This window comes from Plectropomus leopardus, chromosome 7 (genome assembly GCF_026936395.1).
Source record: "Plectropomus leopardus strain MGB_pleo_1.0 chromosome 7, ASM2693639v1, whole genome shotgun sequence".
Classification (NCBI taxonomy): domain Eukaryota; kingdom Metazoa; phylum Chordata; class Actinopteri; order Perciformes; family Serranidae; genus Plectropomus; species Plectropomus leopardus.
This window is the reverse complement of record NC_142182.1, coordinates 21,036,478-21,059,828: the sequence shown is the minus strand read 5'-3', so window position 1 is coordinate 21,059,828 and position 23,351 is coordinate 21,036,478. Positions and strand designations below refer to the sequence as shown.

Here is a 23,351-nt window from a genome sequence, read left to right as displayed (position 1 = left end):
AGAAAATCTGAAGAGCAGAGATCAGTCTGACAGCCTTGAAATAAATCCTGTTGCCAATGTGGAAAAATATCACAAGAGCTAAAAAGAGTTTTTTTAGTTGTTATGACACATCAGGATGTCTTTTCAGGACATGTTTTGACCTTGGTGCTGGAAGTAGCACTGTTCTGATTGTAAAATCTTACTTATACTTTTTAAAAGATATAGAAAATATCTACTTGTCTCTCATACAAAATGAGTTTAGCAGCAAATTGAAGACACCTTCATGAGGTGATTCTCCAATCCCCCCAAAAAACCCACACACAGTTAACTCAAAATGTATAGAAACTTTTCTGAGGGGTTTGCGTGTATGCATTTTATGTTTGCTGTTAATAAATATATAGGATGTGAACCTTTTTTGAAAGCCATCATTGTATCTAAAATCAAACACGGGGGCAGCATGATGCCAAAGTTGTTTGATTCTGTGTGAAAAAGAAAGACTGGTGTCATGAAGTGTCTTCGTCAAAGCAGTGTCACAGGATCTCTGTGTAAAAAAGGGCAAGCTACTTTACACTCAAACTCAAAGTACTTTTCAATCAAACATATGAATGAATTAAATAAGAAAAATATGAATATAAATGAATTGAAAACAAAAACGTCTCCAGTCACAGGTACCACATCAGCTCGCCAAATCATTCGTCAGCTATGTTTGTTCAGCTTCTGGTGACACCTGCTGAAACAGGTGCACACAGGGGCAGGTAAACCATAAACCTACTTCTACAGGCGTCTGTGTTGGTTTGTTTTTTATGTCTTTTTATTTGACTTGGCCTCAGATGCAAATCGCTGTGAGTTTGACAGAGGGGATTAATAAACTGCTTTAACTGAATTTCCTATGAAGAAAGATTTTGCAGTCTAGATGGTGCATCAAATACATTTCCGTTAGTTAATGTGACATTGAAATAAAATATTTCAGACAGAAAGATTTCATATCTTCAACAGTAACCCGTTGGCCCACCTCACTTTCGTAATTAATTCCCCATCTTTATGATGCCTTTTGGCTACTTCACACCCTGTCAGTTGACGGTTTTGACCTTTACTAATAACTGACCTGTGTTAGAATATCCAACTGTTGAACAATGTGCCGCAGGGTGGAGTCCAGACTCGATGGATGACCGGAGAGAACTTCCAAAGGGTGCACCTGCCCTCTCTCCTCCTCCTTTCTCCTTCCTCTTCCCCCCTCGCCGGCCCCGGTCTGGCTCCAAGCAGTCGCACATGCCCTTCCGGTCCTTTCGTCTTCTGTCCATCCTTCTACTCTTGAAGTAGTCACGTGACGCGCCAACAAACCGTTATAGTTGTGACTGTTGGCGGCCTGTGTGGGTGTCAAGTGTGTTCGACCATTTAAGAGCTGCAGATGAAGGCGAGAGAGAGAAAGAAAGACTGGTCTTCAGCTGATTGATTTTCAGTGGACGGTGCCCTCCTATATTTGTGTGGGTGCTTTCTTTAACATAAAAACACAAGTGCTAAGCTCTGCCATGAATTTTTCTCTCATCAAATGTATTGTATCCCAGAAGAAACCCACACTAAATCAAATCACCACTGTGACACCTTGACATTTAATTGAGTACCTGCCACTGAAAACAATGGGACCTCTAAATAATACCCCATTACAGGCATCCTGAAGTATCCAGCCTGATTCACCACTGTACACTTCAATGTACAGTAAGCAGAGAAAGGACTAGAAACAGTAACATTTTTCTGAAGAAAATTTTAGTGCACTCGCTTCCACTGTAAAACATTTCAAAGAGCTTAAATGTGTAAGCACTCAAAAAAGTTAAAGTGAAGCAAGAAGTTTAATCTCTCAGGTGAAATAAAATCTCAGTTTAAGCATAAGCACTGGATGGAGTTCCATTCTAAATTGTAAGTGTCAGGCAAAGTCTACACATGAAACAGAGTTAAAGTTTCAGTTGTGAATAATAATAATAATAATAACTTAAGTTACTGATGATCTTGTTTAAAATAATAACTTCTGGTTTGGTTACACCCATTTTTAGTTCAAGTCTTGCCCACTTCCAATTCATACTCATTACGAGCACAAATAAAGATACAAATAATTTGGTATGTGGTGATAATGGTGTACTTGCTCATTACTATTACCCTATTATTCTCCTGGAAACACTACATTGTGTACAACAAATCCACGCTGAAATCAAAGAAACAGTGGCATCTCGTGACTTTGCTTACTTTATACAACTTATGTTTTGGATGTTATTATCATACTGTCTGTGGTGTTTCATTGTTTTTGTTACAATGATATGCACACCTCTGAAACCTGCCCCCCAGCTCACCAAAGGCAATGGTGTCTGCAGCACGACACAGAGGCTCCCAAGGAACTCTGGTAGACAATATCTTTTTATTTTAGGTTTTATAAAACATAGCCTAATTCACAAATATGTAAGCTTTTACTGCAGACATTTTAAAGTTCAATTCAATTAAATTTTATTTATAAAGCCTATTATCACAAAACACAGTTTGCCTCAGAGGGCTTTACAGCATACGACATCCCTCTGCCCTTAGACCCTCACATCACCTAAGGAAAAACTCCCCCAAAAAAACCCTGTAACGGGGGAAAAAAATGGTAGAAACCTCAGGAAGAGTGACTGAGGAGGGATCTCTCTTCCGGGACAGACAGACGCGCAATAGATGTCGTAAATAACAATAAAATGAACAACAAAACAACAGCAATAATGATAACAATAGCATGTCATTATAACAATGATGGGGTAAAATTACTAAATGCACTCTATGATAGCATGTGATGTTATCTTACATGGCAATGTCTGCTGTGACAGCAAATACTGAATTCACTCTTGTCTATGATGACCCAATGATGCTTTGCTGTCCAGGGGACGTACCGGGTTACGAAAATATTTCACCACTGCCATATATCTACAGTTTGGGCACATCCAGTTTTGTTCATAGTCTTAATGAGTGAATGAAAAACATAAAAACTCTTCTCAGAAAGTACGTGAACGAGCAAATTTCTCAAAATGGTCAAGTATTTATTTTTTCTATGAAAGATCACATCTTACATTTGATTTACTAGATATTGGGTAGCTGATTTTGGTGCCCTCTTTACAATCAAATCAAGATGTCACATTTCTGTCATGTTTTGTGCAGAGACTTTATATAAAAGAACATATAAAGTCTCATAGTGGTTTTATAAATTAAGTTTTCAGATACGGGATTTGATTTGAATTTAAATTTTAAACATTTTTAGGATAAACGTATATAATCATAGTTATATTCATATAACATCAAAAACAAGTTTACCACAAAGCATCAAAAACAGAAACTTTATTTATGACTCTCTTAACTGACCACCTGTGGGTCCTGGGGACTTGCTACATTGAAAACCTATCAGCGTCACTGAATAATACTAATAACAGACCATGAATGGAGCCCTACACATTAAGCCTGCATTATTTCACTGTCTGATAGAGGAATCAGAGTGTTAATTAGCCTGCCTAATGTGCTTTGGTGATACATAATGCCACAAAGCCAACATCCTTCCTGCCTCATTCTTCTGTCAGCAGAGTAGGCCTTGAGCCTGTTGTAACTTGGCAGACTGAAGGAGGTGGATGACTCACACTGCTGGATTACTGACTGAACGACAGACTCTGTGACCGATTGACTAACTGACTAACTTGCTGGCTGAAGTGTTCACAAGGTTACTTGCATTCAAAGGCAGGGAAAGCTATAGCGACAGAGCAAACGAGAGAAAATTTACCTTTTGTGGAAATTTGACCTTTCCTTTTATTAAGAGTGGTCTTAACAAATTGATTTTCCTTTTCAAAATTTAAAAAACAATGACAAACAAACATGGAAAGGGAGACTAAACGAAGAGAGCACATTATGTTCACTTAGCCAGGGACACATTTTCCACATTCATCAGACAACTGAGCATGACTTCACATTAAATAGTTTCACACATGCACAACAGAGGCTTTAGGGTACAGGCTCAGTATTCTACTGGTAGCTGCTGAGAAGTGTTGCTTAAGGACAAATAGAAAAACAGGAGGATGTGATTCAAACTAGCCACTTTCTAGTCTTTAGACTTCTGCCTCAACTTTACTTGAGAGTTTTAAACTAGCCAGTCAAAACTAACTAATGTAAAACATTCACAAACTAAACAAATTGTTAATTTGTCAATAAAGTGACTGACATATAAAAGCTTTGGTAGGGCTACAGGAAATGCAGAATATGTTCTTATCGGAGGCATCTAAGCTCTTCAGCTAACTTGCATTATTCTTTTATTCCCCTTTAAACACAGTCTGCAAATTATGACCATTTCCACCAGTCCATTAATCTGTTTTGATTAATAATTTAAAGCTGGGGAAGGCTGTTTTATTTTGGTATTACTGGGCAACAATCCCAGAATAAACTTTGAGCATATTGTAACTCAAGTGGAATGAGAGAAAGCAAGATTTTAACACCTCATAGTCCTGTTTTAAGCCTTTAGAAAATCTAGCCTTTCACAGGAGACTTTGGCCATCACAGATCATTTCAAAGAGAAAGTGTTCCCACTGGGTGTTCTACAAATGCAGATGCGTGGACCTTTTGGTGAAAGCTTGATCCAATGAGAGAGAATTCTTCAGAGAAAGTTGCTATTCCAGCATTAGCAACAACTGTCTACACTACAAAGCAACCAATTAAGGAAGACAGACTCTTAAAATAGTCTAAAAGAGTCTGTCAATAAATAAAATAAAATGTGTCAATATTAGAGAGTAATTTGAGAGATGGAGAGAAAATGTCACTAATAGTTTGGCCTTCCATTAACTGGAACCAAATAAGGCTCACGGCTGTGGCTTCATGTTCACATTTATATAGGTAATGTTAGCTTGAGCTTGGAATCACAACAGATCACCTCACTGGAAGGAGAGCGTGCAGCTCTTGTACAAATTGGTTGCCAGTCAGCAGCTACAGCAACACAAATCCAGTCAGCGCAAACCCCAGCTCTGGGGTCCTGACAGCACTGACTCCCTGCCGAACCAACAAACTTCTTTTGCTGCCATTACACATATCATAATAAATGGTAGGTAAATGGGCATGCACTCATAGTAGCACTATGAGTCACATTCACTGAGGTTACCGTTCAAGGTGTGGTAACTGGGACAGCCATCGTGAGCAATTTGGGGTTCAGTGATTGAACCCCCAACCTTCCGATAAGAGGACGATCTGCTCTATCATCTGAGCCACAGTAGCCCCTTGTTAGATGAACACTGGCCACCCGCTGTGACATAAATTGCTGGGGGGATTTGTGCAGGCTGAATGCAAGCAGCTACAGCTGCCAGCCAAAGGGCTGTCTACCAAGCTGCTGCCTGCTTTCCTCCGGGTGAAGCAGTCCACAGCGCAGAGGCACGAGGCAGAGGAACCATGGGATGCTTGCTATCTAATTCTTGTCTTATTTGTGGTCTGATAATAATGAGAGAGCTCTATAATGAACTAAGATGAAAGAAATCAGTGTATGGGAAACAGTGGGTTACCATTGGAAGTGCATACATATGGCCAAGGTGGTTTGGTGGGAGGGGGTTAGGACAGAGAGGGGAGAGGAGGAGGGAGTATTTTCAAATACAGGCGTTCTTTTTTATATTGCCTTTTCAAGAATTCTGCTACCCCACTTTAATTGTTTGGCATATGAAATCTAAAAAAAGAAAAGAAAAAGTGAAAATGAACCATCACAATTTGCCACACTCAATACTTTTACATGATGGTAGGAAAAGTCGAATTATGGTGTTAGTACGACTAAAACTGGACTTTTAAAATACATGTAAACATAATACCAGTAATAACAAGTATTTTAAACAGGATGTGTAGTTGATAAGTTGATGAATTACACACTTATTACAGAAAAGCAGCACAAACCATGACACACATGAGTGTCTAGACTCAACTCATAAACAGTACCGGGTGAAGAAGTGCTGGGCTGTTGTCCAAAAAAATAGTCGGGTCTTGTGTGAAAGGTGGAGAGGGGGCAGGTGATGTATGGTGTGCACAGAGAGGAGCAGAAGGGGGGAAATAAATGAGGTATGTGTCAGGAGGATGGAGGAGGAAGGAAGAGGAGGGTGAAGAGGAGGAGGGTGTCACACATTCCTGGGCTAATGCATGGAGCAATCGATTCCGGCTCGCTTCCTGCGCACTGTCCTCACTTCAAAGACAGCGTGGAGGGAGGCAGGAGAGGAAGGAGGGGGGAGAGGAGGAGAGTGTGTCTGGAGAAAGGAGGAGGGAGAGTTACTCTTAACTCCTGAGTGGAGGTGAACAAAGCTGTCAGTGTGTTGATGGTGATTCTCTTTTGCACGTATTTCCCTCTTTATTTCTTCTCTCTTTTTCCCTCCACCCCCCATCCTCCCTGGCCACATCTGGCCAACATCTGCTCAGCTCATTTACACTCAGCAGTTGCAGATCTCCATCCCTCTGCACTCTCCCCCCTTCGCCAGGAAGTTTGGGTGCAATCAAACATTTAACAGGCAGGGTACCCTGGCTGGCCTAAATGTCAAATCAATGCACACACTCACAAGCAAATTCAAACATATAAAAGTACACACACTTTAGATTTTATGAAACTAATAATCAGCAGCAGCAGCAGCAGCAGAAAACTGGACATATTAAGAGTATTCAAAGGAAGTCTGACATCTCATTACAGCAAAATGCTGAGAATTAAGCGACAAATGTATAAAAATAAAGCATCATGAAAGATATTCACAAGTTAGAAGTAATGAAAAGTGCTAATTGATAGCTATTTACTCTGTCAAGTATATAGAAAAATGTGCAAAATCATGTGAAAATACAGAGCATGTTATTGTCAAGTTAATCTTAATCAAAGCACATAATCAAATGTACTGACTAAAGCTAGTTAGATCCTGCATATTAGCAAGAAGCTCGATAAGGACACTGTGCCACTGATGCAAAAATAAGTGCAACAGGAAGATTGATTATAATACTTTCAAGGCACACAGAGCTGACGCATGATATCTAAAACAAGAATCTTATGATTATAAGGGTCAGTTTGGAGATAAAATTATCTCTGCTCAGCTCTGTAATGTCAGGGGTCACGGCTCGCTGTAACTGTGGCCAGCAGGGGCAGGAATGTGGTGATGGCGTGCTGCAAGCTGGTGTTTTTTTTTGGTTTTTTTTTTGTGCAATGGGAGATGAGTGGGTGGTTAGACCAGAGTGGCAGAGCACAGCAGGAACTAGCTGCTGTGATAATAAGGAGGCAGTGGGGGTGAAGTGACAGTGCCCTAGTGATGATACTGAAGCAACAATGTCAACGCTGTCTCTACGTGACATTGTTAATGGATGACTTTTGCACATCATTAGATTCTGTAGGATAAAGTGGCTCGGTGCAGAATGTTGGTTGAAAGGTTACCAGGTCACGAGGGGTGCTGATGGAGTAAAGACAAAGACAACTGCAATGTTTATTGAATATAATATGTACACTTTGTGTGGTAAGTCAAGTAAATGTGTCATAGTGTACCATGCATACAGCTTATATTACTGCAATACATAAAATGTCTCCAAATATTCAACCAGCTACTAGGCTTGGGCGGTATCACGGTATAATGGTATACCAGGATATTTATAAATCTCAGGGGAAGGTATGTTTTTCAATACTACTATAAATACAGGTGCTCCTCTTTCTACTAAACGCATTATATGTAGTGCACAGCACGCACCACTAGAGCTCAGTCTCTAGTCTCAACTGGTGGAACATGCAGCTTAGCTGAGCTTGGGGCGGAGGGGTGGGGCTGTTGCACTTATACTGTCATATACTGTGTACCCCGGTTTAAATTTCAGGAAGCTATGAAATATTACATTATGCTCGTGCTGTTAGCCTATGAGCATGGAAGAACAACAACGCATGTAAGATGGCAGAGTGCAGCTGCAGCGATGGTCCGCCTTTTCTTGAAACCAGTAAATTTTGTTAATTCTTTGCAATGGTTGACTTCTAAATTTCTGGTATCATGACATGTCTAATTGCACATACTGTTAATAATTGCACATGACTGCAGCAGATTTACCAAACATGGCAATCAGAAGAGAAGCCAATGTTAAAATATTAACACTAGCAGTGATGTTTACGATCAAAAAGATCCTCAAGAGAAAACAGATCAAAAATAGCCTTCCCAAATCAAATCACAGATGTCTGATCAAAAACATGATTAGCATGAGCACCAGAATTAGCTGCGCTCTCTTCTGCCAGGAAACCTCAGACACTGTGACCCTTACATAAAAAAGCTGTTTGATCTTAATTGAAGGGCCTCTCTGATGTTGCACCTCCCCTTCCTTCCTCCCAGTTCTACCTGAAGCCACATACTCGGCTTCAAAAAACTGCCTGATGTTTATTATTTGACACTGAAAATCCTCCTTACGATGAGAGCAAAGATCTTCCGATGCCAACAACTTAAACTACGCTTCACTTTTTCAAGAATAACAATCCTGTAAGATGTCAATGTTACTTCAAAATGACAACTCTTTCGCTCTAGTAAATTGTCAAAAATACACTTAGCCAGTATGAATATAGAATATATGAGTGCAAAATAAATATTGTAAATATATCAGCAGAATAAGCACGCTTCATAAGGTGGTCTGTCACGTTGGTCAGAGCATCCTGTCCGCTGCAGAGGACACAGATGGGCTCTCAGCCTTGTGATGTTTAGAATTCACACTGAGCTGCCTGCCCTTGTGATGGACAGCACTGGCTGTGTTTACATGCAAACCAGAATGTCACAAATATTATAAGCACTACTTAAGGTGAGAGTGTGACTGCACAAGTTCTACAGTGACACTTTAATTATCCACGTGACATGGGGTTAATGAATGGAATCGAGTCGAATGGAAATAATGAATAAAGAACCTCTTGCTACAACAGCTTTTCAAGGCTGATATTGTGTAGAGATGACAAGCGGGTAAAAGTCTGGCTAGACACATGCGGGGGCGAGTGATGACATCTTCAACCACCACAGCAACTGTCAAGAGTTTGTCAGTTAGTTTATCATCATTAGCAGTATATAAAGTTATGCTGAAAAGTAAAAAAGGAGTCGTCTTGTCTGAGATAAACATCAAGCAAATAGACAATGGAGGTGAGTTTTGCATTGTCTAGACATAAAAGGCATAAATTAGAGTTATGTGATACTAGCTAAAGATAAGGCTTAGTCACTATTCATGGGCAAGTGAAAACTATTATTTAAATGGGCTTCTCAGCAGGATAAAGGCCAAAAACAGGTAAAAGGTGTATGAACTGGACATCCAAGAAGGTTTGGAGCTGGCTACCCCCTAATAAAATGCATCCAGATAAATATGGTGTTTTGTTTACCTATACCGAACCCTCAAGGATGGGGTCACGGTTTGGTGCACGCAGCCTCACACAAAATAAATATTACGTAGACTGATATAAGTAACATCGAACCAAAGTTCACACACACAAGCTCTGCTCTGAGACATTTAGACCAACAACGTTAGCAACATATGTTTGGGTTAGTACAAGCAGGCAGATAAGCATATTGGCGGACTGACTCATACAATGGCGTGCTCAAATAAGAAAACGGAGCTTGAAGACCTGCCTGCAGGTTCCCAGTGAGCAATGGAGAAAGAGCTGTGTGCAGAGGGCAGAAGGCATAATACCCCTTTCCCACCAAAAGTAGCACGTGCATGCATGTTTTTTAAACACGGGTAAATCAGCTAAAAATATGCTATAGACTGCTTTACCACTGCCCAGAGAGCAACACTGTGTACACGGCACTGTAGCAGACAAGTATGCCTCTCTGTCAGTGTGGGCGGGGTGTATTGGTGTGTCCAGTGGACATCACAGACAAACAGGAAAATGGGTGAACAGCAGACAGCAGCATGGGCAGAGGTCTGTGAAAAATTTACAGTGGTCACTTCTCTTCTATTTCTTTGCTTTCAGTCTCTCTTTCAAACTCAGTGCAGTATCATTTGGATCAATGTTTTAGTGCTACTTAGGAGGAGATGGAGGATAATTAGTGGCAGCACTTCATTGTATCTTGCAGGTTGTGTTTCCATAAATGGTGATCGTTTTTATTTTGTGCAGTGGGAATGAGGCTTTTGACACTTAAACTACTGTCTGTTTAAAATAAATAAAAAGAAACATAGAAAAATTGACAAAGAATTAAACTTACTTTAGGAAATCATTCGTACACGCAATGAGCCATAATGACAAAACATACCTTTTTTTAAACAAATGTTTCAAATCTTGAAAAAGGAATCTGAATGCTCTCTGAGGTTACTGTGTACCTCTGCTAGGGTTTGATAAAATTGCTTGTTGATTCAAACAACTGCCCTGACTTGCTGACCAAGTGCTGATATATTTTTTTGTTATTAAATATCCATTTCTAGCATGTTTTGCAACAAACACATATATAGTTTTCTTTACAAAAGTATGTCTATGTTGCACCGTGTTTACTGCCTTAGTTTTAATTGTAATATTGTCCCAGTGTCAGATTTCATTGATCAGAAACGTGAACACAACCCACAGTTAGAAACACACACACATCCCTTCAGTTTGATCTGAACAGTGGGAATACACACAAACACACAGTCCAATTAGTTATATTTGTGAGCTTTTTCAGCAGAGTAGCTTGAGTGCTTCAAACAATAAACCAATCAAACAGGTCTGCGGGTGGTTCCCTTTGTTGCTCTCTGTGGCGCTCACAGGAAATGGACTATTAGCAACTGTCAAGCTCCATCTGTTAACAGTGAGGTAAATAAACCACTGCTTGACTGCTTCCTGAGCCTTTTGTCCAGTATATCATGATGACATGGCAGCATGGCTTTATCTGGGAGGCTATAGATGTGAGTGAGTCTTAAATGATTTGAAAAGAAGTGTGCTCAGCGAGCATGTTGGTGAGTCAGTGCTGTGAGTGAGCACTATTCTAATAAAAATCTGAAATTGGCCACTTCATGTCACCTACGTTTGATATGATGATTATTATTCAGTATGACTGATCGCATAATCATCATATTATGTAAAATTATGTAATGCATGATATAAAATTACTTATTTTAATTGAACCATTTTATACAAATAAATACAAAAATAAAATAGTCAAATTAGAAACATTCTGGACAACAAATACTGACATCTGCTTTAAAACCTTTATCTAATTCTATTGTGTATCCATTGAGTAACCTCACCACTCCTTTCCTGAATTAGATGGTTTGTGTTGGACTGAACTTGGTCCTGTGACGGTAAGGGGGCATTTCCTGGTCACAGGATGCCATGTTATGCCTTTTATGAAGCTGGCTCCATGAAGGGAGGAAATCCTAGTTAAAAATCAAAGGAGGCATTAGCTGGCTCTGACCCTCTGCCCTGGTTTCATGTTTCTATTTTTGCAGACCAACGCACATACAATGCCCTCTGGACACGAAACACACATTCTAGGCAAACTTTAATGATGGCACGTACACACATGTACAACTGGCTGCCATTCATACAAAAAGACAGACGCACAAACTACCACCGCACACCCAAACACAACTCACACAGCTGGAGTCACTCTCCAGAGATCTTCCCTTGATTGTTACCAGCAGTCAGGGTCCTACTCTTTTCCACACACACAGTCACATGGAGGCGACCCTGTTGAACTCAGTGAGACCAAGAAAATGGCACTGATGTTGGTGTGTTGCTTCAGGTATCAGTGAGAGAATGAAACAAAATCCAGGGTGGTCAGTTTGACAAACACAAAGTCAGTCGTTTAACAGCTGTATCACTACAGCATTCATTTCAACCATGGCTCGGTCCAAGAGACAATGCTTTTTTTTGTTTGTTTGTTTTTTAAACCAGAGACCTCTGCATTGGCAAAAGCAGTTCTATGTTTGAAAGTGAGCCCAACTTTTTCATGTCCGCTCTTAGCAAAAGGGTTGAGGTTCTTCCCAGAGCCTTTTTCCCCTTTTTGGAAGAAAGTGTTCTTTAAGGAAAGCATGGGTTTTAAAAAATCCCCACCCTCAAATGTTCAAGCAAACACCAAGTAGGTCTGACTAAGCAATGACATGGCCAAGAAAACCCTCCTGTTAACCCTGATATCATGCTGGCTTAAATGCTCTGGGTTTCCCACAGATTACAATTTATGTATAAAATTAACAGCAAACTTAAAAAAACAACTATATCTATATCTATATCTATATCTATATCTATATCTATATCTATCTATATCTATATCTTCATATATATATATATAGATAGATAGATAGATAGATAGATAGATAGATAGATAGATAGATGAGTCTGTCCTTTAAATCAGTCTGTGTCCCCTCTCTAGATTCAGAGGTTTTTGTGGTCAGTGAACGCATCGCAGGTGGAACTCTACATGAGTTCTTTTTTCCTTAGCAAAAATTTCGACTCGTGGTAAGGATAATTAAACTATCGATCCATTCAGAGCTAATCTTACCAGATCAAAGGATGAGAGGAGCTGCTGCAAGTGAATGCAAATGATTAAACCCAGCTAAATGAACTGTTTCACTTTCAATGCAACTGGCGTTCTTCTGCTCCATCTGTGCCCAGAGTAGAGGTGAAATGCTTAACAGACCAGTATATATTTTAACAGCGCTCCAAATGGACAGTCCAGCTCCAAAAATATAAAATGTATTTGTGGCGGCAGATGTTTACAACATGGCGGGCAGCCACAAATCAATAAATGTGTCAGAAACCCTGATGTTGGTGACATTCTTTTGTAAACATACATGCATGAGCAATATCAAGGACAGCAAAATGATCAGAGTCATTTCCATGTATCAAACGATAAGTCAATAAAGTCATTTTCATGACAGAAAGAATGGTATTTGCAGTATAGTTCTAAAGCAGTAGCAGCAGCTTTAGTGCTCTGTGTGAGGTTGACTGCAATAATACAAGCAACTGTCTGTGCGGCAATAAACAAACACACACACAATATCCTCTTTCCCTCCGCCCCTGACCTTTATCCTTTAACAGGAAATCAGGTGGCAGGTAGAACCGGCAAGAGATCTGATAGCTCTGCTTCCTGTCTGTATTGCTAAGACATCACATCAGAGGATTCATGCTCCATTCATCTCTGTCACACCTAATTGTCATGTACACAGGTGCTGTCCACACCTACACCACGGCATTGTTGCTCTTCAAACAAAACACACACACACTCATGCACGCACGCACAAAAACACACAGCTAAGGATGTTCTAACTCACATGTGGTAACACAAAAACGTGCAGACTACGAAAACCAACAAGGGCACAGTCACATGAACACTCACACAAACAAACACACAAGTCATGTAACTATGATTTAAGCTGGAACCACAAATGTGATCTAACAGGATCTTTTGTCAGAGGTGCGGCAACATTGATGTTTTTTAACGCCTGAGCAAGAAGGAGAGCAGAAAGCCAAAACAAGGTTTATGTGGCTTTGAGGAAGTGAATACATCCTCCTTATTTCTCATCCTCCCTCTGTCCTTCTCTCTCTCTCCCCTATCTGTCTGTCTCTGACATCCGCACAGAAGCCACCCACACGCTCATTCAAAAATATCCTGCTTGGCGTCCGATTGCCATACAGTTCGTTTTCTGACCCAGTCACACACACATGAATGGGGACGGTAAGCACCTTGACCATCGACAATAACAACACCACAACATAGCAGCCACTATACTTTATAATACACAAAAACATACTGATAGAAATCTTCCACTGAAGCTCTAGATGTACATATACTGCATTCGGTCACAGAGCTTTATAGAAACACAGAAATGCATGTTTGTCTTACATTCATTACAAAAACACACGCAAGCAAGTAGTTCCCATATCATGACATACGTTCCATGTCCGAGCCAAAACAAAGACAAAAAACAATTTTCCCTCAGAAATTCCTTCAGAAATACAAATTCTATTGAATGGATGCAGCTGTTCATTCATAACATCTCTCCTCATCTCTCCTAACTCTGAGGTTTTATGTAACGGGGTCCTCGTTGGCTGTGCTATCATAATACACTGTCAGCATATATTAGATAAGTTATGCATAAATGCCGCTTCTGGATGGAAGGTGTGGATTCAATCCCAACGGTAGACAAGACTTATTCCTGAAAATGTGTGAACACCGGCAGATGGAGAGAGAAAAAATTGAGAGAGCAGCAAGACAGGACAGCATCTTGTTATGTAATAGATATAAAATTATATATGGCATGTATTCTAAAAACAAATGTAGATAAAATGAATTATGTAGTCTTTTGAAGGGGAAATGCACATCCTGCATAATGCAATGGCAATCTGTCTGTTTATATACACACTAGATTGGGCCATATTTTAATGGAATGGTATCAACTGAAATAAAGCAAATCAAATCTGATCCTTTCTTTACTGAACTAACTGTGTTTTGTCCACGTCAGCCTGCTGGTGTTGCAGCACTGCTCTCCACCCAGCAAATGATCATTTGTATGTCTATTACTCACCCTGTTTTACGTTGAATTTAGGAGGAAAACTGTCTTTTTCTCGCATGCCTCCAAAGTGAACAAATGGCAAAGGCACGGTCATCTTTAGTTTTAAGCCTTGACTTTGGAACGGCCAGAAGGATCCACCTGAGGATCAAAGGCTGCAAACTGGCTCATATGGGATCAGCAATTCACATATGCAGGTTGGGGCCTGACCAAGACACGCTTTACAAGACTAGGTTAAAACCTAGTATATGGCTGGACTGTGTACAATGGTTCCCATCATGTTTCCTTCAGGGACTCCTTTACTATCTCTAAAAACACTGATGTTTTTCAGGGATATTTAATATTGTATTAAAGTCACAACAATAACAGTATAGAATGACTGTACTGTACTATTAACCCAAATGCCTAACTGCAGGAAGTTTTTGTTTGAGCACTTATGATACATTTTAAACAGACATTCAGATTTCCTCTGAATGTTGCATCAGAGAGCTGCTGCATTCTGAACTAACTGGAGGCGGGAGAGTGGTTTATGGTTTATGCCAGAGAGGAGGGAGTTGCAGGAATCAAATGAGAAAACTAGTGCATGAATCACTTTTTCTATATCTGAGTGAGAATACTGATTTGATTCTGGAGATGGTTCTAATGTGCAGGAAGCAGGACTTGACAAATCCAAGTCTCATTTAACATTCACTCTGTGAGTAACTTCATCACAGGCCAAAATAAAACTTGGCTGTTGTTGGTGAAAGTGCTCTCTGCGAGCAGGTGTCCGTATTTAATCTTTTGTGAGATAAAAGTAGCATCAGTCTGTAACAGTGCTGCACACCTGTGTAAGGAGAGTGTATTCTCTTTGCCAGCAAGTCTAACAGAGTAATATATCTTCTCTCTAGTGATTTAAAACAGGACTTTCAGTATTTGGATCAAGTAGTTTGTTAAAAATAAGGTGTGTTTAATTAAGTAGGAAAAACCTGCTCTTTCAGTGCGTCAGGTAATAATTTAATCAACATTTATGTAAATGAATCAGATCACTCCTGGTATCAGCAAATGTTGTCATTATACTGGAATTTCTAGCTTTGATACAGTATTTTGAAAAAAAATGTTGAACTTCAATACCATTTTTGACACCAAAAGGGAAAATTGGCATAAAGGCACAAGCCTATGAGTTAGAATTTTAAGGAAAAGGATAACTAAGATTCTAACATGATAATGACAACTTTTCTTTACTTTGTTACAAGCAGAGAATAGCAGAATGACTGTAGTAAACATGAACAATAAGAGAGCGAGACAAAGCACAGCTGGTGCCGGTGCCGATCATTTTAACAAAACTATCAGCCAAAAAACCCTAAACAAACAAAAAAAAATTAATTAATATTAATGGACTTAATTGGCCACTAGAGGTGGCGTTACCGTTTTACAGTAACACATAGTGTATCTCCCTTAATAAAAGATCAATTCATGTTGCTCAAAAATCAGAATAGCGAATAATCATGTATCAGCTGTGGTCAACATGTGCTGCTAATTAATGAGTGGTGCAAACTCTGTGGTCCCTTCAGATACACTGGAGATGCAGGACTGAACTGTTATTAATCTTTAGTTTTTTATTGGTTATCTATCAGGATACAAGCAGCAACCTCCAAGGCTGAAAAATGAAACCAATGCACAAGTGCCAAAACCTGCAGTTCCTCTATTGGCCATTGAAGGCTGGCTTCAAAACAGAGTCAATCCCCATACACCCCTATTGTAAATATGCCCAACTTTACAGCAAAAATAGACATGTCTGAAGCCTTGGACAAAACAGCTCTGGTCTCTAGAGCTAATGCTCCTGTTCATGACAACTGTTTGTGGAGTGAATCTTTAAAATCTCATTTAAATTTTATTAGGCTTGATTCACACATGATTATAAGCAGGGCCACTTTGAGTGACAGGCTGTATGTGAAGTGTCACCACAGTCAGATTCACCCCTCGCTCCTCCACGTCTACCTTCCTGTCCAAATATGGTCACTTCTGGCAACGCCAAAATGCCGGACTTAAGGCTTTAAATCGGGAGTCGACAAATCAATGGGTAATGTCATGGTGGTGACATCCATTATTTTCATACAGTCTATATCAGAATACGTATAAGATTCTGGGTCCGGAAAGTGTGAGATATAGAGATTAAGAAACAAAACTTATTTGAATGAGACAGGAGACAGACTTAAAGAATGGAGAAAAAAAGCAACTGAAAGAACAAGAGGAAGAGGGGGAACGCTGAAGATGGACTCAGCCTTCTGACCCACTTCAGTAGGATGAATGAGTGAGCATCTGTCACCGAATCCTACCCCGAATGAAGATGACTCATCGCTTAGCACTGCTTAGCTCACCCCGAGAAACGGGCAGAGAGAGATATTTCCCTCTAATCAATCTTACCTAAGAGCAAGATGTCCATGTTTCTGTCAGAGGACATGATGTGGTTAGGTGAGACCCTCTGAAAATCAAAACACACATCAGCAAAGAATGCTCCTAAGAAATATGCTGCAACTGAGACTTCTTTTCCAATAATACGTCTTATTCACAAGAAAACACAAATCAGAATAAAACAAAAATTCTCTCACCAGATGTCATTTTTTAGGGTGGATTTTAAGCCAAGAACTTAACAGGACAATCAGGATCTTTAAAGCTGCACTGACCCACAGAAAACTGACATTTTACTCGCAATTCTGGAGTCAGATTTCCTTCAGGAGTTGATGGAGACAAAAACAGAGCCAAAAGGAGAATAAACGTCAGATTAAAATTCATCAGGTGACCAGAAACATGACTCTAAAATAATGCTAATGTTGCTCCATGTATGCTGGATTTGTGCTGCCCCAAAGTGGCCAGGGTGCTGAACAAAGAGTTGCCTTCTACCGCAAGAGGGGAGAGTATTAGGTATATTTTATTTGTTGTTGTTTATGCGGATGTGCCGAGACCCAAAGTTCAATATTTTACTTTTGACTTAAATAGGTGTTTTCTTGTATAAAGTTCTTTCACAATGCAGTTTTAGCATTAACTATATAGTAATAATGGACGTTGCCACCATGACGCCACCTATTGGTTTCTCAAGTCCTGTTTCAAGTTTGGCATTACAGCCAGTCTGTCAGAGTGGTCATTATGTGTAAGTTTAAACTTAACCTTACCTTAATAAAGTTAAACGAGTAAATTATAAAAAAGAAATTCACCTCCATACAGTTTCATTAATGTTGAAATTAGTTACGGAGACCAAAACTGTTTCTTGTACCAGGCTGTAAACGTCTTTATTTATGTTGTGAAGTTAGGCATTTTAGCATGTCTGTCTATGAGAATTGACTTGTTTTTGTTGCTAGCCTCGAGTGGCCATTAGAAGAACTGCAGTTTTTGGCACTTTGGCATAATTTTACAGCCATTTTTTCTTTCTTGTCTTTTTTTCTGGAGGTTGCTGCTTGGTTTCTAGTCACCAGATGGCGGCCAAAGAAGCAGCTGTGAGCCAAAATCTTTAAAGAAATACACTTGTGAGCTCAGCTTTCCTGGGAACTGCAAATATCTGCGGGCTTCTGTTTTATTTGCTCTGGTAGATCCATTTGGTCCCCCTCCACTTCGGACATATTTCCAGCAGCTTGAAATATACTAATATTTATGGGTTGTGATAATATGGGTTGTGTCTGAGATGAACACTGTAAAGAGAAGCATCATTGAGGCAATTTCGAAAACAACCAAGAGAGCTGCATCTAATGTGGAACTTTCTGTTGAATCCACTATCATGTCAGTATTGAACAAACTGGACTGTATGCTTTAACTCAAACAATGAAAAAAAACACTTAAAGCTTATTAATTGACTAGTCGACTAAACATTGCCTTAAGCCAATTCTCACCCTACTAGACTGTGACTGACCATCTTCACTGGCAGATCTTATTCACTGGTCACTCACGGCTACATCTTATGTTGAAGATTGAAAATGAACTGCAAGATTTCAAGCCAATTTAAAGCCCATTTGCTAATTGGTATGGCACTGTCAAGATAGAGCTCCCCAGCTCAAACTATAAAACACTACAAATTTTAAATATTGCAAACTTATATTATTTTATATATTATTTAAAAGCTTCATATAACGTATCAGCAGTTTTAGATTATGTAAAAAGGTGATAAATGTCGCTGTTTTCAGTCTTGTGTTGCTTAATGAATAGAACACAGCACTTACACAGGAGGGTTGTAGGGCCCCACTCATGCTAAAAATGAATGCACTGTTGACAACAGCAGTCCTTGTTGAAAGCATCAGCTTGCTCTGTGTTCATTAAATATGGCCAAGCACTTGCAGCGTTGGTGTGGAAACAGGCTTTGTTTGTCATGAAGTGGATTGTTCTGGGACCCAAGACGGTGACAGCTATTCCACCCTCTCTCTTTTGGTCTGAAGATGCCTTCATTCTATTCCTTCCCATTTAAGAGGAATGAATCACACTGGAGCACAAGTCGTGATCTGGACCCATGCCTACTGAATAGCCCTCATTATCACAAGCTTGTCTCAAAAACATCCCACTACTGAAAATGCTGAATGGACTACAAACTCTTGATTAGTTCCATTCAAGACACAATCTAGAGGAAAAACTCTTGTGGGGAGTTTTACAGCATTGGGTAATGTTCAAACAAGGAGAGCAAGTTTGCCTCAGTGACAATGGTTAGATGCAATTCTTTTGGTAACATTACACATAAATCATAAACTTATGAAAGTCAAAGGCAGGATGTAAAAAAGACAAAAACTGTTAATAGAACAATGGTCAGAACTGTCAGACCACATGTGCAGGTGGTCTAGTGAATCTGTAATCATATCTCTGTTACAGCCAGCCGGTTGTTAATGCGAGGAATCCAGTTTGCCTGCCTATGTGAAAAGTGTCTGCCTATGATCTGGTGTCCCTGCGCCCAGTTTTACAAGAACACTCCACCCGCTTATATAATAACATCATGCCAAAGATGACTCATCGTCATGGGACACAGAGGTTAAGCTTCCTGCAGCTCCCATGAAAAGCAGCAATGCTTTCATGTTATGAAAGTAACAGAAAAGATACACAGATGCAAGGATGCAGGAGCACCTACACAAACTCACCTGCACGGACAAACTCACAAACTCTTAAACTCAAACAGCAAACGCAGGTCAGATGAGTTGCACAGACATGCATTTCACTCTTGTGCTGCTTTGTGTTGCAGGAAAAACATCTTTTTTTTTTTTTACAGCCAGTGTCTAATTTCCTTAACTGCACAGTTGACATGAACAAGGAAATAAGCTATAGAGACCAAACCTGTTCTTTGTACCAGGCTGTAAACAAGTTTATCTCTGCAGCAAAGGTACTGTGTGGAATTTTCAACCACTAGTGGCACTGCAGAGTGATTTTGTTAACACCAGGTACCCATTTTGTTTGTATCTTGTGTTCTAATAGGCTGAGCACAAGCACGCAAGTGACATAACCGACATTCCTGCCAACTGAGCAGGGTAATCATATAATATATTACATATAATATGTGGTGCATCACTGGCTGCTAGTCTTGTCAAGACCCCTGATGTGAAAGTTAACTGACATTTTCATTTAAGGCTTAGCACGTTTATCAGGAGAGGAAGGCATATGACATGCTTTGGTTTCGGATTCTCAGTACAGAGGGGGTGTTTCTGGCACAACTTCACCTACAATCATGGAAAAAGGAAAGCCTTGCTTTCTAATGGGTCAAAGTCTAACATGTAGACCTACTTGACTAAGGCAAAAATCCTAATAATTTTTTATTTTCATTTTTTTATAACACTGTAGATGACTCATTGGCCAAATTCTTACTGTAACAGTTTAGGCACATTGTAAATAAGAAAAAATATGCAAATCTAAATATAAATCTATACAAATCTTGTCAGTGATTGCAACTGAATCATATGAATGGCGTGTTTGTTTGTTTGTGTGTGATTTCAGTGCTGATAATAGGTCATCCATGTAACAGTAAAGTTCGGCAGGTAGGCTGTGGCGGAAATAAACAAGCATGTGTGGCAGTGTGTCTGTAATGCATGAGAGCAGGAAGCTATTAACATGGCATTACCAGACCAACAAGGGGCAGGAAATTAAATTTGGCTGCCTCTGAGAAGGTTATGTCCCAGCCCTCCCTCGTGGTGGGTAATTGATTATTATGGCTTTCCACAGCTCCTGTGCTCGTGAATATATTTCCCACTCCATGTTTTCAACATGTTTTACCAGAACAGACTGCTCATCAGCTTGAGGGTAGTTCTACATGATATGAGGAAATTTTGCAATGTGCAACATCGTTCAATGCTGCAATGACAATATGACTTGCAATAAATAAAGAAATGCTATAGTGTGCATATTAGCTATACGTTTCCTGTTTGTTTCTGCTTTAATAAGTACACTGCTAACATAGCCTCAAAATATTGAATATTCTATATCTACTGAATGAAGAAATTACATAAATTATTTCCAACATGTAAATTTTTACTGGTCAAAGTGTATTCATATTGGGTATGACTTCAGTATTTAATTATTAAACAAAGCTGCAGTAGAACAACTTGAACTTTATCACAGAGGTACTCACGAGCCGGTTGTGCAAGAATATGGTTGAGTTTGCTGCCTTCAGCTTGATTTGACTTGCATTTGTAGAAATGAATGTATTCATTTGTACATATGAGTATTTTTTGCTGTGGACTTCCATGTCTATCTACTGTGCTCTAGGTATGCTTCTGCATCTGCTGTTGAAGTTCCGGGATGCACATGTTCGGATTACACTTAACGTTTTTATGCTTGGGCAACAAAGGCACATGGTAACCAGTGCCAGCAAGTCACGAAACACCCATGCTGGCACAGGATTAGGCAAAAAAGGCACATCATAACGTGAAGAAAAAAGAAAAGAAAACATCACATTCAAAATGAGAAAATTGAATTGAATTGAATATTTTTTTTTTAATTTTTTTATTTTTGATATGGAAAATTGAACTGGTATACAGACCCATACCACCCTCATTATCATTTTTCACAAAATGTGAAGTTTTTTTTTTGTTTTTTTTTTGGGGGAGGGGGGGGGTTTAAAAAACAAATGAATAAATGACACACTAATTCTGTTCTCACACACTGTACGTTTTCCTACAAAAACTAGTGCACCCAAATTGGTACATATCCCATGTAGTTTGGCTGTGATCACGTGACCTATGTGTGACCAACTTTGTGAACTTTCAGTCACTTGAAGGTACATCCTCAGCATGTTTCTTTTCCTAAACCTAATAACAGTAACTTTACATTAATTACGTAACTGTAGGTTAAGGAAGTAGTCATTCGTGGGGTACTAATTGGTAGGATATCATAGAAACTGTTGTGTGTGCATTTTCGTAAGATAACATAAAAGCATTTTATGAGAATACATTGCACACCCATAATTTGCTGTCCCTTTCACGTGGACGTTAATTAGGTGCTGTTACTACCCCCAATGCCGGCTTAAAGGCCAGAAAACTCTGAACAGGCAGTTAAAGAGGCTACTGTGTGGTTTTCACTGTGCTTCTCCTCTGAGCAGTGGAGAAAGGCATTTACTTCTCTCCTGAAATCATGAAGACTAAAATACATAATTATGATCTCTTCTACTCTAAAAATGTGTGCAGCCACATTAGTGTAGCTCCAGTGGGTCAGCAAGGTCAGACAGGAGTTTTCCCTGACTTACTGTTATATTACCTCACACAAATCTTGTTGATCATTAACACTTAACACCACTCAGGTCCTGTCACGCCTTTCTTTTCACCAAAGATAAAGGGACAAAACAAACATAGCCTACATTCATCTGGATTATGACTATGACACAAAAGGGTGGTTAAATTTCCACATCAAACAAGGTGCTGATCTTTACATAAGATTAAATCTACTGAGTCAAGGTCACAACAAGACAAACAGAAAACTTTCCACCCATCTACAGTTTTTACTTCATGGTAACTTCTCTACAAGTTAGTTACGGCCTCTCTATTATCAGAAATAAGTGGATGAAGAGACTGGGACAAAAAGCAAAGGCATGGGAGGTAGAAAAAGAAAAAGCAGGTCTGCCATCTAATAACAGCATGGTTGAGGTGGCAGGAACATGTTTTCCTGACTAGACTGCATTTCACTCCGCAAACACCCACAGAGCAAATACACTCATCCTGAAGTGAACATGTGCTTTGGAGACCTTAACCCCAATGGATACACACATAGGTTTGCACACATTCACACCTGGGACGACAGTGTACACACTCATGCATGATCACACCCGTACAAATACACCCACACACAATTCTAGCTCTTGTCTTGATGCTGGCAATTGTGTTTACAATGAGGTACAGAGCAGCTTTTCTTATTTGCACACTTCTTCTCACCTGTCACCATTGGCTGTTGCCATGGCCAAGAGGAATTCAATATGTCTTTATTTCAGAGTCTAGGGTCCTAGAGAGGATGCCCTGTAAAATCAGTTAATTTATTGTCCATTTGTTGGCTGTAAATTTAGTACCAGGCACCCTGACTTATAACTGATATCCTCTTGTATTTAGGACTTTTACATACAAAACTACCAAAATAATCCCTCATAAATTCAGCTGCAAAGGCTGACCAAACAAACATTTTAGTCACATCCCAGCTTCAACAAAAGTTGTACATGACGCTGCAAAGACTACAGGCAGCATCCAGCTGATGCGTTGTTGTGTTGTGTGACTGAATAACACAAAATGACAAGTTCACTGTCTGTGTTGCTTGTAAGCTAAAAATAAAACCTGAAGTGCTAGCATCACAAACAAAGACTAACCTACAGTTTTAATGCATATCTGATGATATAGTCTTATTACATACTCTGAATGTAATAATATATATGATACACACAGTTGTAACTGGCAGTTTGAGGTTTTACTGTGCTTTGCATTGTCATC

General features: G+C 39.5%; 1 protein-coding gene across 3 annotated transcripts in view; it reads right to left on the bottom strand.

Moving 5' to 3' along the window:
- The window catches only part of poc1b (POC1 centriolar protein B), a 64,835-nt gene that overhangs the window by 2,552 nt on the left and 38,932 nt on the right, over nucleotides 1-23,351 (bottom strand). Inside the window, exon 12 of one of the 3 annotated variants that reach the window (XM_042496702.2) lies at nucleotides 1,085-1,381. In XM_042496702.2, coding sequence (XP_042352636.2) covers nucleotides 1,085-1,381 — 297 coding nt within the window. Of the gene's footprint in view, nucleotides 1-1,084; nucleotides 1,382-23,351 lie in introns of those variants that run through there. The other 2 variants (XM_088080181.1, XM_088080180.1) reach the window with 2 other exon arrangements.